Genomic DNA, 15,303 nt, shown 5'->3' on the forward strand with positions numbered 1-15,303 from the left:
AATATTACCTTTTGATAAATTGACCTCTGAGAGAGCGGGAAGAAGGTTATGTGCTGAGCTATGGTTCTCCTTGGGACTTCATGCCAGTCGTCATTAGATTCTTAAACGCTTCAGTAGTCTCAGCTCCTAAGTCTAGTATTCCACCAGCGAAGGTTACTACCGCGTTTAGTAAGGTGATAGATTGCAAATCTAACTGATTAAAGGTACAAATTGCAGTGTGTGATAGGACTCAAAAGATGTAGAAAAGTCAACAGATAGTTAAATATGCTGTATTGTTTCTCAGGTAAATGTACTGGAGTAGTTGAGCAAGTTGTTCTCCATTATCAACACTGCTTTGCAGTTTTAAGAGACTGATCACTTAAATCCCTTCAGAATAACAGATTTTCTTTCACGTATCAGTAACAACATGGTTTCTTTTGTTGAAAAGGAGAAATGTACTAGCTAATGTCAGAAAGAAAATTAAATAAACTGATGCATAAAACTTCAAGGAAGTCAAGGTGATGCCCTTAAAAAATTACTTTGAGAGCTTTGGCATCCATTTAAGAGTTTTGCTAGGTATTTGCTGGGAAAGTTTCCTCTGTGATTTGTAGATTCACTCCTTTCATCATTTCCCTGAAGCTCAGACAGTTTCATTGGTTCTGACATAGAGTGAACAATTGAAAACATTCTTCAGTAGAGAAATATTCCAAACTTCGCTTTCACAGTTGAAGGTATGGGAAAAAAAAAAAAAAAAAGATGGTTTTAGGCAGTGAGACGTGAAGGACAAGTGGTAGGCCTGTCGCAGATGCTGATAGCTTGGCGATGGTTGTACATCATCTTCCCTTCATTGGCTCATGGACCTGTCTCAGCTGAAATGCAAACGTGCAAAATGACACATTTATTTTTCATCTTAAACCTTGGTACTTTCAGGCTTCCTCTGCATCAATGATTTGTTTCACTCCCCTATGTTCACCACAGATGTGCTGCCACCAGTGCCAGGGCAAGGAGATAAAACTGCTACTATGCTTTCTGATGGAGCCATTTACAGCAGCATTGACTTCACCACGAAAACTAGTTACAACAGTTCCAGCCAAATAACGCAAGCTACGCCATATGCCACCACCCAGATACTGCATTCCAACAGCATCCATGAGTTGGCTGTTGACTTACCTGATCCTCAGTGGAAAAGCTCAATTCAGCAAAAAAATGACCTGATGGGGTTCGGTTACTCTCTCCCAGACCAAGGCAAAGGCAACAACGGTAATTACAGCTCTTATTTTCCAGAGCCCTTGGCTTTATACTGTATCATCTATGCATGAATTAGAAAAATCTTTTTAGTATGTGAGACACTGTTCATATTTACCGTAACTAATACTTACATACCTTGCACGCATGCTGATGTCCACACAGCCACAAAATATATTGTTCTGTGCTTTTAATCCTCTTTGTCCTGTGCTAATCACCAAGCCGTCTGCCTTCCATTAGGCTAGGATAGGTATACATTGGAAAAAAGAAAGAAAAATTAGAGCTTGCTGCCCCACCACATCTGCCGTTGACTTGCTAACTGCATGTGTTGCATGTGCTTGTGCTGTCAACTAATCACACGATGCCACTGTGACCTTTGCCCTTTAACCCTTAGCCTTGCTTTACATCCCTGACTACCGCGCGGCTGAGGGATTGGCTAATAGATTGCCACACAACCAGTCACAGGATTTCAGCACCACCAGCTCCCACAACAGCTCTGAAAGGAGTGGCAGCCTCTCAGGTTGGTTCCACCGCCGTGGGTGGGTGAGGGACGGAGGGGTGTTGGTAAGCATCTCACCAGGGAGGCGGAAAACCTCCCAGGTGCGCTTCGCGGATAGCCGTGAGGGTGCCTGCCCACTGGAACGTCAGCGAACAGCGTCACGTTGGCCTCTACTCAAAAGAAATGCCTTTTGCAAAACCTATTTGGAGATAGTTGAGAAGCCTCCCAAGCAGCGCTTGTCGGCGCAGTTGCAAACCTTGCCTTGTCACATCCTTTCACTGAGAGCACAGTTCGTGTAACAAATATATTTCCCCATCAATCTTCAGTTTATAGATCTCCTCACACTGAACTTCCTGGGGAGATTAATATTTTTGTTGCATTGTTAACAGGTTCCCCACTCCCATGAGCTGTTTCTAAATGCTGTTTTTCAGTGAAGGAACTCAGAAATAAATGTAGGGCCCTGCAAGATGACTGGAGTTTCAAAAACTGTGACAAGTCTGCTTACAAACAGAATGTAAATTTAATGTGCGTGCTGCATGTTATATTGGAAACATGACACATTTTCATTGGATGAAAATGGTTTTAGTACATGTTGTGTATTATATTTAATCACCTTTTTCTTAATTTCTTTAGTTTTGCTTACTTGTTACTTATGTTATGTATAACTATGACATGTTTTTTTCAAGACAAAAAAGGCACAAAAAGCCAGCAATTAAAATTAAAGTCTACTATTTTACTTAACTGAAATATGAGACAGCTGAAGGGACTTAAATTTCAAATTCATACTATATCCGTGGCCTTTTGAATTTCCATTATAAGTTGGGGCAATCGTAACAGTAACAGATCAACCCTAGAAATTACTTCTTTAGGTCAATTTAAAGGACTATTCAAATTGATTGTTGAGATTAAAAGCCTAAAATCATTGGCCCATAACTCAAATAGCCAAATGTGTTTGCAAGTTTTGTGTTCTCATTAGGAGTATTAGGTGATTTAAGTGAGAAAGAAAAATAGACTTATGGCATTGGCCAGAGAGGTGTCTGGGAGCTAAGTTCATACACTTCAAGGAAGGTTCTTGTTCCTTGTATGTGAGATGTATTGGCAACTAGCTTAGGAAATCGGCTTGCTCCTCTGGCTGCATGAAAATGCAGAAATTGATATGCTGAGGTACATATGTGCCAGTTATCAGAGGACAGTATCATGCTTTAGATGTGTTGACAGCTACAGCTGCCTAAGAATTTTCTCAGAAAATACAAAGTTTCAGTGGGAAATGCCAGTTGATTGAAAGCTGGACTTTGAATGAATGTTTCAAGTGAAACATATTTTGTGTAGTGTTTCTCAGTTTGAAGTAAATTTGCTGACGACACATGGAAACTTCAGGTTAGCCAGTCTTTCTGTGGCCAGGGCATTCCTGTTGTGATCAAAGCAGCTCACACCTGGATGCCCCAGTGCTCAGATGAGCATCAGACTATTGGACTGCAGAGTCAGTATTTCGCTGTCTCTTGCCCACTAATTATGTCTTTAATACAGGCAAATTATGTCTGTTAGACATGAGAAACTGGGAGAGACCTTCAAATAGTCCGATAATTAGAGCACCACTGGAGTCAGAGACCAGTTTTGATTACGTAGTCCCCATTGGGGTGAGCAGGGACTTGTTCTCGTACTTCTTTGGATAGTACTTAAGTACTACTTATTATTCTGACTAAGTTTCTGTGTCTCTCAAATGAATATCATGAGATATCCTATCCCACTGAGAAATGGAAAATAGATAAAAACTCAACTGCTTTGTGAGGCAGGGAAATTTTGTGGCTGTACTTTGCACATCTCACAGCTTATGTCAGCGCTATGATCATCAGCCTGACTAGCAAATTCTTTTTCCCGGACCTGATTCATCTAGAGATTTGAACAACATAATTGAATTTCAGTGTGAGGAGACATTGAAACATCAAGCATTATTGCTATGGGGAAACAAGGCTTCGGTGAAACAGTTTTCAAACACACGTTAGGCATTATGTATTAGGTGCCTGTTCCACTAGTCTGATAGTGGAGTAACTCTGCCCGTGGGGACAGAAGAGAAATCTCCTGCCCAACTACATGGCATAGGCTGCTTTCCCTACCAGTAATGACCTTGGAATTCCTTTCTTTTATGTCTTCATCTGAACAGTTCCTCAGCTCTGTGCTTCAGTCTTTCTAATAGCTCTGTTATCTTTGACCTTTCTCTCCAAAACCCCACAAACCCAAGTGACTCCATACTAGCACCCCACACATCCAACCTCCATTTTACAAGTCTCCTAAGATTATCAAGATGCTACACTTTCAAATCTTCCTCTCCACCTCAACTAATCTCTAAGCTGAAGTTCTTCTCCGCATTTCTCTTCTGTGAGTATTCGTAGTTTAAATCCCCCTGCAACATACGTGCACACACACACACACTCTTGTGCATGTGCTTTCCTGCCAAAGCAGCCCATCCCGCCTTAGCTCTTGTTGGCTCCTACCCTCGCTGACTTTTCAAAAATTCCCCCATATCCCACAGATTAAAACTGATATACTTCCTTTGTACTCTTCTGTGACCCTATTTCTAACCCCGCTTTCTGCCATACCTGTGCTTTGAAATCTTCATTTTCCTTCCAGAAGGTTCATGTATTTGTTCCTCCATTGCCACCATCACTGGGATTTCTTTTCTGTTGATCAGAATGTTCTTTCCCTTTTCAAGAAAGCTTCCCTCTCTGCCAGGCTACAAAAGGAGGGAAGATCCTGTCTTGCATCCTAATAGATGGGAGTATCAGCTCAGTTTGCACATAGTGAATGACAGGATCTTGCCTGGACTTACTGTAAAAACTGCAAGACAAGGAAGGAAGAGCCCTGGTCTGGAACTGAGTAGTGGAAAGCAAAGTCTTGTATGTAACGTGCTGGCAGCCAGGCTGATTAGAAACCTTGCCGGACTTGTTGCCTATCTCTAGCGGCCACAGCGGGAGGTGAAAAAAGAAGTCTTGGTTGCTTCTGAATCACAGAATCACATTTTTCTTCCCGCTCTCTTCACGCCCATTTTGGTCCAGCTGACATTTGGAGATGACGGAATAAAATCACTGTCTCTCAGACAAAAGCTCCTATGACATGCTAGAGTTGGACCACCTCCTGGATGTCTCTGTGCCTAAAGCTAGAGCCATGGCAAAGAGGGTGGTGCTTGCTAGTGCACACTGTGCCACCCTGCCTGAGAAGTCAGTTGTGGCCTTTTTGACTCATTGCTGTTGAGAACTTTTTACATTGGGTTTTTTTTTGGCTCATATTTTTTTATAAATTGGCAAGAGACCTCAGTGGGTAAAATGAATTAGACTGTGCTTTCTGCAACAGGCAAGGGATGAGTGACTCCCAGCTGGCACCCCACTGAAAAAGGATATGAGAAACCATTCGTCCACCCAACAATCCAGAGAGTTTGAAAGCCATCAGCAAATGGCAATAAATATATGGGTCACCAAGCAGTCAAGAGATTCAAAATCTTGTGCCATTCTTCCTCTGAATGAATTCCTGAAAAAGGAGTCAGGGCAAAATAAAAGAATTGAAACAAGTGGGATGAGAGCTTTCTCTGTAAGATCACTTTCCCTCAAATGGAAGTGTCTCAACTGGAGAAGTGGTAAAAGGACAATAAGAGAAGAGAAGAGCGCTTAAGCAAAATGGATTGTTCACTTAAATTTTGCCAGCCTCCTCCATTAGAGTTCTACATCAGAAATTGGACCTCTTCTCTGTAGTGGCACAAGATTTTTGAATCCTGTGAAACAGATGGTCCTAAAACATTGCAGATTACTTCCTGATGTTTTAGAAAATGGAACGTAGTAAATTTCTATCAGCAAAACCCTGTTTCTTTTTGTTTTGACAACTTATACTTGTCATTCTGGGTGAAAGATACTGAGTCTAATGGCAATTTTTTTAGATTGTGTCCTTAACCTCTGTTTTGCACAGAAAGAGATTATGTAAAATTGTATTATAAGCACATTAGATTCTGACATTTGAAATAACTTGCTATGGTCTATTATATTTTTATCTAAGAGTGAATTCAAGAATTCATAAAGCAGACAAGGATAAATCAGTACATATATTTCTGACACAACAAAACATGTCTTTCCTTGGTTGTGCACTACTATGATGCAAATGTACGGAGTTTTAAAAAGAAGTGATTTTCAGCAGTTATTCAGAATATTTTTCCATTCCATTCTGTTATTATTTATAACCTTTTAACAGCATTATTACATTGATGCTGATTCTGCTGAGATATAAATGTACCTTCTTTTTTGGGGCATGCCATCTGGAATCAAATTCTTTCAATAAAATGTAAATAGCTTTTTTTTCCCACATTATATCTCTAACTTTTTTTTTTTTTTTGGATTTGCAGGTGGCAAAGGAGGAAAAAAGAAGAAAAACAAAAATACTGCCAAGCCCCAGAAAAATAATGGTTCAAACTGGGCCAGTGTTCCCCTCCCACCCCCTCCTGTGCAGCCACTTCCAGGCACAGAGCTCGAACACTATGGGGTGGATCAACAGGAAGCAGGGTAATTTTTTTGTTTGTTTTCCTCTTGAAGAAAAATCTCTGGTTTGCAGAGATGAGTTGCTTTGGTTTTTTTTTGTGTTTTTTTTTTTTTTTTATTTTGTTAAGTGACAATATTATTCTTTTTTTTTTTTTTTAAAAAAAAAAAAAAGGGTGCCTTATCTTATAGACTTATTCAAGGCTATGAAGGAGGAATGTTTGAATAGCTTCTCTTGATAGTGACTGAAGATGGAAATAAAAGTGACCTTGTTTCTTCATCATGTAGGGCTTCTCTGCCTACTCATGCTGAGAAATATCTCGCTTCACATGTAGCTTAATTGAATTCTGTTGGGACTACTTGCAGATCATGGGGCTCAGACTGAGTAAGGATGACATAATCTGACTCCTTGTATTTTTTCGCTGATTTAATGTTTAAAAATATAAGAGCCAACAGAACAAAAAACCCACACTAAACTGGATTACTTTCAGAAGATCAACCAGTGGATAATAATCTTCTCATCAGCTTTTAGGAAAAATTTCACAGTTGAGGAAGGCATGCTATTTATAGCCCCTTTTTTTAATTATTATTTAAACAACTTCTGGAACCTTACACTTATTTTCAGATAGCTTGAACTTGTTCTCAAGGACACAAAATCACACAAAAAGCACTGAATGAAAGGAATGAGACATTTCCTGCACAGAGAACAATTATGGAATGCTTTTTATTAAGCAAAATGATATGAAATGCCAGGTTATCAAACTCTGGAGGAAAATCAGAGTATATAGAAAAATAATTCACTGTGATCAGCTCTGTTGGAGCCTTTGAGAATCATTGTTCTGTCAGGGATAAATTTCTGCCTGTTTAAATACACAAATTAATCAATATTTCCTAAGGATGAAACATATATTTTAAAAATAATTCTAATATCTTTATGGAATAAAAATATTTCAAGTGTTATCTCTTTTGTAAGCAAGAATTTATCATCACTACTTTTATAATGAAAATTAGAATAATTAAATATTAATATTTGAGTTGATATCAAGTCCTTCAACTCTTAAAATGAATAATAACTGTGTAATTCAGTGGAGTTCCTTTTAAAATGAAGGTCCATTCAGGCTGTATTAGAGTTAGAATTTCAAAGCAAATATAAGGGAAAATTAATAACCTTACTGATTTTGTTTAAATCTCAAGGTAAAATGTGCATATAATCATTGTATTCTGTATTCTGTTATAAAACACTAAAATAAATTCAAGATGGTTTCGCCATATAATATTTGTCTGCATCTGTTTATATCCTTAAAACACATATGCAGCCATTTCAGTAAAATAATTATACTATAGAAGGCAAACAACGTGGATTTTCTTTCAGGACGAGAAAATAGCATAAAAGGTAGATGGAAATACCTTCTAGAGAAATCCCTTGTGACACAGGGCTTGACTCCTCAGTTGCATAAAGTATCTGTTATTTAGCTGGAAGGAATGATGTTGGTCACCAAGACAACATTGGTTATTTAAGGATAAAGTAATCATCAGCCTTCCAGGTCCCCAACAATTCAGACGTAGTTTTTCCTCTGATTATCTTTTGAATTACTCTTCCCTGTCTTTTGTAATATCTCATTAATAGTGGTTGTAACAAGACCTTCTAATATTGATTTTACTAAACACACAAAAAATTTGAAGATTAGACTTACCAGTATCAGTCTTGGGCTACAGTAATTTGCAACCAGCTTCACTGAACCCAAGGAATCTGCAATGCCCGTACTTCCTGAGGATGTGTCCAATACTAATGGTTGTTCTTTATTCAGGGATTGATCTTATTTGTGTGTTTTTCTACACACTAAAATGGAATGAATCATGGCCTGCATACTTTGTGTTACCTCGAATATTGACATATTGGGTAAAAAAAAAGCAGGCAATTTTTTTAAACTGTTCTGTTTTTCTTGATTCACCTTGATGTAGACTGTGTATGACAAATTCAATGTGTTTTAATTTTACAATTAATTACATGCAGATGTAATTATATTGTGAATTACAATTGAGAAATGAACTTCAAGTAGGAAAAAATGAAGACTTTAATAAAGTTCTCACAATGCAATATGAAAGGTGAACGTTTAGAGCAAGAAACCAAGGAAGCTGGCATCTAAACAGAAACTTTCTTTTTTTCTGTGCATGTCTTCCTATAACACTTGAATTCATGTGTGAGTTTCTTGGCATGAGTATTGCAAATAACCTAAACAATTTTGATGCCTTATTTTGCTTACTAGAAATTAACACCGATGGCCTATTGGCTTATAAATTGTAAAAGAAAATCCACAATAGCAGCAAGTGAAAAAATAAAGTCACCTAACTTAATCATAGGTAAGGAAGGAAAAAAAAATACACTCTTAGTTCTCTCTACTGTCTTCTCCCCAGAAGAATTGAGGTTTGCATTCACCTCCATTTTTCCATGAACTGCAACACATGTAAGAAAAGATGAACATGTTAATCCAAGCAACCTGTTTATATAATACGGTAGTTTTGGGGATGTCTTAAATTCCTATTTAACCTGTGCAGGAAGTCTGTTTATACTGTTGTTTCCCCAGTAAACTCTTGTGAAACTTTCAACCTTTTTGTGGTCTTCTACAAACTGCTTTTTCCGCATCATCTTCCCTAATTTTCTCTTGTATATACTGCAGAGTCTTTGAAGTTTCTCTTTTCCTGTTTTAGCTCCCAATCAAGCATGTTCCCTTTCTTACCCTTTTCAAAGATGCTTTTGCTTGGTTTTATTTAACAAACTTGACAGTAAGAAATGCTTATTACTTATTTATTATCATCTACTTGTTCACCAATAATACACATGATCTTGAGCCAACCCCAGTGAGAGCAGTCTTTATACTGTTATCATTGGGGTTTTTTTCTTACTGTCGATTCTGCCTTAATTAATTCTACCTTAATCAATTATTAGCTGCTGGATGTCAATATATTTGATAGTAATTTTCTGGTTTTAGAAAAAGTAAAGGATTTGATAGCTTTTACATGAAAAAATCCTTTCTCTCAAGGCTTAGAGATGGAAGCTTTCTTTGTTGCTACAATGTGTATAATGAAAGAGAATTGTTATAGAGTGTGCCCCTTATCTATCACATTTTTTATTTTGAAGAAAAAATCTGTCAATTGTAATGAACCAAGCTTTTTAAATGCAAAAGATTAGTATAGAATAAAAGTGCTGAGAATGGAATAAAAATTATTAGTAACACAGAGAATCATGTTTGTTGACCAGAACTTATTTAGGGACTTAATTATCATGAAACAGTCAGATTCCTAGTGAAGTTAAGGTGCTTAGATTTTAATAAGAAGTACTTGAAAAAAGGTTGCATGCATTTTCACCAAATAGTATTTATTCAGAAAACCAAAACGAACACAGATGTGATCAATTTTCACTATGCTGGTTCCAGAATTTTCAATAACTGTATCATTTATGTGAGGTGTAGTTACTGTGTAGTTTGTTAGGTTTGCTAGCTCTTTCATGCAGATTATTTTTTATAAAATGCAGGTTAGAACTAGTGACTTTTGAGACATCTTACGTTACAAAGACAAAGGTTCTTGTACCTGAAATCCTGAATCTCAATGTCCTGAACTTCAGGCTTAGGCTCCTTTCCATTTCAAACAAAATAGAGGTAAAAGTACGGTACTTGTGCAGAATCCTTTTACTAAGAAATCTTTTTACTATCAAGCTGAACATTTGGGGATTTGAAGCAACTAGGGTCAAAAGGTGAGCACATCCAAAGCTCATTTATGCATTACTGAAAAGTCACTAAGGAGTATCTTTCTGCCCTGCCCCTTTTAAAGAAGAAGCCATTATACCAAAGCAGGAAGTTGAGAGAGTAAAAGTAAGTGACAGACCTGTTGCACTATACATTTTTAGCAGCATGAGTTAGGATGATCCCTTCATCCTTGGGTGGCAATGTCATGAGTAAATATTGCAAGGAAAGGCAAATTAGAGCTAGTCATATCTTAACCGCCTCCTAAGGAATTGAATATGTATCATATAACGTTTTCTTGAATCTGTGTTGTGAAAATGGTGATGATCATTCACTCAAAAGCTCCTAAATGCCAAGTGTTAAGATGCAGCATTTATTTACTCCTCTGTATATGGTTATATCTAGATACAGATTTAAAGTCATACTGGCCTTAATTACAAGATGTGTCTTCCACAGACTTTTGGATTATTAAGTCAGGTTGTTTTAGCTATCCTGAATATTTACTTTCAAATACAAACTACAGACATTTGAATAAGGAAAAAGTAGTTTAGTTAATTTTAGAAATCTTTGGGGTTTGCTTCAAGTAAATGTTCTGTTCATAATACAGGTTTTGAAACTTCTCTGTCTCAGTGTTCCCAGACTTTTTGTAACCCAGCTTCACACTTGAGAAAATTGGCAATGATTAATTTTTTTCTCTGGGAAATGGGTAATTCCTTCCTTCCAAATCAGGACCCTTAAAGACGTATTTTTAAACCTGTTTGAGAAATTAATTGTATAACGCAATGCATTGCTTGCCTGCATTGCAGACACAAAGGATGTACTCTGCCAGCATTCTCTGAAGGTGGAAAGAAGATACAGTGACTTAGATGATTCTTGGGGAATGACCTTTAGAGTGCGAGATGGTTTGACAGTGAAGGAGCTGTGAGAGCTTTTGGTTGTCTGGTTGCCTTTTGAAAAGAGCTGTCTAACCTGAGGTATTTTGAAATACATTGGGAGTTGAGAGGAAATGTGTGCAGATGCTCAAGGGACTACAGTCTGACTGCATGTTTTGAAGATGGGAAGAGTAGACAGTGTTGAGATTTGAGTGGTGTGATCGTCAGCAGAGCTGTGCACAACTGAAGTTGTGTTCAGATTAGGGAATTACTCTGGGGACATACTGTACAGGGAATAACCATAGTCACTAGGGCCTATGCAACTTGAGTGCAGCTGGTGTCTCTAAAGGACAGGGTCCTGGGATGATACTGTAATACAACACTGAACTGAAAACTACTGTGATGAGGACAGAGACAGAAAAGAATTGAATTGCTGTCAAAGCTTGCATAAGAAGTGGTAATAGAATTGAAAACTTATGTTTCTAGCCCTGATGAGATGTAGCATCACCTCTTACACCTTTAGTGTAGGACTAAAAATTGAAACACAAAAACCTATCAGAAAATCACTTATGTGAAGAGACAATTTGGTATTGAAGAATATTGATAGTTCTTAATCTTTTAATTTACTTTGGGCAGGAGAGTTGAAAGTGTTCAGAAATTTAGCACTGTCTAGGTGAGTCCCAGTAAAGATTGGTTAGGAGGTGGGGTGCTGGCAGAGCTGTGCTAATGTATCTTACCAGCTAGTGCTGTGACATAGCATATGGTTAGGGTCAATGTTGCTGTGGCATGAATGTGTTACACATCATAGTAGATCTCTATATGCAGTGTGGAAAGACCAGAATTTATGTGGAAAGTCTAGCTTTTTATTTAATCTACAAAGTAAAAGCAAGTAGTAAATGTATAGACAAATATAGGTGAGGATGGGAGCAAGGAAGTGCGTAAGTGCAACTACGTAAAGCTCACTCTGCCTTTTAAGAATGCTGCTATTTTCATGTCTAGGTCAATCTTCATGCATTCTCCTAGGTTAATGATCCAGGAAGTGAGTTAGTTCATTTTTGTTGTTGATTGTGGCGTAACATTATCTAATCACCATTAGCAAATGTGATAATGGAATAGTAATTTCTTTTTGTTGCACATCTTGTTCAAGTTGCTTAGCTGTTGTGGGAAAAATTAAACAGACCCAGTAAGGAGAATTTAAGCAATTATGACCCTATTTTCAGTAAATGTTAAAGCTCACACTGTGTGTGAGGGTTCAAACTGAAGCAGAAATCCTGTATACCCTCTACTGCACAGCAGAGATGAAATCTGATATACACTAAGTTTGCTTGGTTTTTATTTTAGATATGACAGTGATGGCTGGTGTCCACCTTTGCCAGTTCAGACATACCTACATCAGGGCATGGAGGATGAGCTTGAAGAAGATGATGATCGTGTTCCTACACCTCCTGTCCGAGGAGTAGCTTCATCACCTGCAATCTCCTTTGGGCAACAGTCAACTGCAACCCTCACACCTTCTCCACGAGAGGAGATGCAGCCGATGCTTCAAGCCCACCTTGATGAGTTAACTAGGGCTTACCAGTTTGACATAGCAAAGCAGACATGGTCAGTGTTTGAAGGGGGCACCTGCGATCTGGGAAATGAAAACGTATGTCTTGATTAAATAAATATTGACTGTGTTCAGCAACATTTCAGCAATGTTTCCAAAGCAGTTAAATGCAAGAAGAAATAGCAAAACTGTATCTACAATGTGAAGGCCTTAAACATAAGAAGGTGCTTTTTAAACCATAATGCTTGGTAATGTGTTAGATCTTGGCTAAAAATAGGTAAAAATAATATTCCTCTGGAGTTTTACATATATTCAGCTAAGTAGTTAACATCCACTTACTGACAACTTTTATACAATTCAGATTACTCTCTTTTCAGGCTAGCAAAAGATACTAATTTTTTAGGATTTTCAAAAATATTGAGGCTCTAAATTCCTGATTAAAAATAGTGCTAGTCACATGAAATAGCAATGTAGCAGCTTTTACTCTGTGTCAGATGAGAATGAAGCATTTGCATCTCAGACTGTAGTTTGAAATACCATGAAAATTTCTGATTCATAGGGAAAACCTAGAAACAGCAGGAAGGAAGTTGTTAGTATTTACAAAATGGATCTAACGTTTTAGAGTGCTTTAAGCCTATTTAAAGGAAGAGCAAGCAAATACCACAGTAACATTTCCCCTGCAAAACAAACAGAAGCAATCTCTTCAGGGACTGAAAAAGAACTTGTCAACTGCACTAGGCTGGGGATACGGTGAAGGTCAGTTGCTTTCTGGATGTTCCCTAAGCAGCAGTTGTCCTTTTACAACTTTTCTATCCAGACAAAGCCTACAAATCTCAGAGGAGAAAAGCAGAGCTAGTTACTGAATGGCACACTGCCAGTGGAGGAGCAGCCTTTCTTCGATGGTAAATAAAGCCACAAAGTTATTCAGCTTGAGCTGCCATAAATAGATTAGGCAGGTAGGCAGGCGATGCCAAATCAAAGCCAGCTGTTTTCCCTGGACACCGCCAAAGCCTCAAGGCTTGTCTGCAATCTGCACTCAGTCAACAGGGTACTTTGGTCCCGTTGCAGTGCCATGCTGCCAAGCACAGACCCTGGCCTGCCTGTGGGACAGACTCAAATCCCAGGCAGCAGCTAGACCTGGCCTATTGAAGGTAACTGACTTCTGAGCCAGCACACAGATGCATACCCTGTCTGAGCAGTCAATCGCTGCGGCACTTTGCAGCTGTTACCCTTTCGGCATCCTACAAACAGTGGGTGCCAGTCTAGGAGCAGATATCATAGTAGGACTCTGTATCAAAGTCTCTTGCAGCTGACAGGAAAGGTCTTGCTCCCTTTTTGGAGAAGTGAAAATTGATTGAGAACTTCCATAACGTGCTTAGGAATATATAGATTTTTAAGGTAACTTTTGTGTAAGGTTACAGTAATTAAGCCTGAAACGCTGAAAAAGATATTGAGGAGATAAACTTATTTTTCATACCTGGACCTCATGGCAGGTGTTGGGGTAAATATTGAGGGTTGCAAGTACAAGTGATTTTTGCAGTAGTTGTGACATGGAATTGTTTAATGCTTTGTTATTGTTTGGCTGGACACGTATCATGCTGATTAGAAAATGCTGTTCAAAGTCAGTGGAAAATCTTCCATTGTCTTAAGTGGGACAGAAGATTTCTTAGTTTTCTTTTCATGAAGATAAGCTGTCCAGTGTAGAGGGGAGGAAACAAAACAACAACATGATACATGACAGATAGGTTACTGTAGGACTAATAGAAGAGAAATATAGAGAACAGCCAACTAGAAACTTAAGAAAGCACGTTAGATATTACTGGAAAAGCACATAATCATTATGGCCTTGATCCAGCAAATCACTTAAGTATATGCTTAACTACAAGTGCATGAGAAATTTACTTCAATTGTTCTATCACATGCTTAACATTAAGCATCTACTTAAGTATTTTGCTTGCTTGGGAGCTAATCACACTGTTTATTGAGGGTTAGTTAGACGGTAGTGCCCTTTAGCGTGGTGTTTTGAGCACTGCATAGCTAAGAACCTGGTGGCCAGGCAGAAAAATATTCAAGAACTGCTAATCAGAAGGGGGTTGTATATCAGTAGGGAAGCATTTGCTCTTCAAATAAGCTTCAGAATAAGCAATAAGTTAAAACCTACACCAAGGTGGAGAGAGATTCCAGTGGTACATAACATTTACCGTGACATTCTCAGATCCGATAGATTTACATTATGAAAAGAAAAAAAACAGCTTTTTGAATAAAGGGAATTACTGCACTTATGAAGTGAAGGCAATAATACAGCACAAAGTTTTCATCAAAAATAGATTAGAGCTAGGAAACCAAGCAGGTGACAGTTGTAATTTTTTCTGTTATGCTGATGTCCAAGCATGAGACCAGCAGAATCCTGGATCCCGTCCAGAGAGCTGCCGACTCGAATCGGGTCATGGCACCTCATGTACAGCCACCCAAGGATTCCCACATGCCTAAGTTAGCAATTTCAAGCATGGTACATGCTCTTATGCCAAGGCCAGTCATGCCTGGGTCCCCTGGCACAGCTTGCTGTGTACCTGTAGTGCTGTGGAGAATGCTTCATTGAAAGCTAATGGTTGTTCTTTTCCTCTCTATCCTCTCAGAGGTCACGCAAATGAAACTCCAAGTCCCATGCTTACCTTTGGCCATTTAGCTATCCTGTGGGTGTTTTTTATCTTTGTTTTTCTTCTTTTAATTTTGATTGCTGCATGCAGTAATTTCGCACATGCATGCCCTAACACTGCTGCTATTAAATAAACTAAACTGCTTTGAATAAAGCAAAGCCTCGCTGCTAATGGGTTCATGGGACTTGAAAATTTATTCTGTTCTACTGGTCATTTCCTCCTCTTTAGGGTAACTTTTACTTAAGGGCACT

At 38.4% G+C, this 15,303-nt stretch overlaps 1 protein-coding gene across 1 annotated transcript in view; it reads left to right on the plus strand.

Moving 5' to 3' along the window:
* ROBO2 (roundabout guidance receptor 2) overlaps positions 1–15,303 on the plus strand; it is a 435,305-nt gene that overhangs the window by 419,490 nt on the left and 512 nt on the right. The window contains exons 21-23 of the mRNA XM_086462902.1: positions 958–1,239; positions 6,108–6,264; positions 12,191–12,432. Of these exons, the coding sequence (XP_086319028.1) occupies positions 958–1,239; positions 6,108–6,264; positions 12,191–12,432 (681 nt within the window). The remainder of the gene's footprint in view (positions 1–957; positions 1,240–6,107; positions 6,265–12,190; positions 12,433–15,303) is intronic.

Source organism: Leptosomus discolor, chromosome 1 (assembly GCF_034619465.1).
Source record: "Leptosomus discolor isolate bLepDis1 chromosome 1, bLepDis1.hap2, whole genome shotgun sequence".
NCBI lineage: Eukaryota > Metazoa > Chordata > Aves > Leptosomiformes > Leptosomidae > Leptosomus > Leptosomus discolor.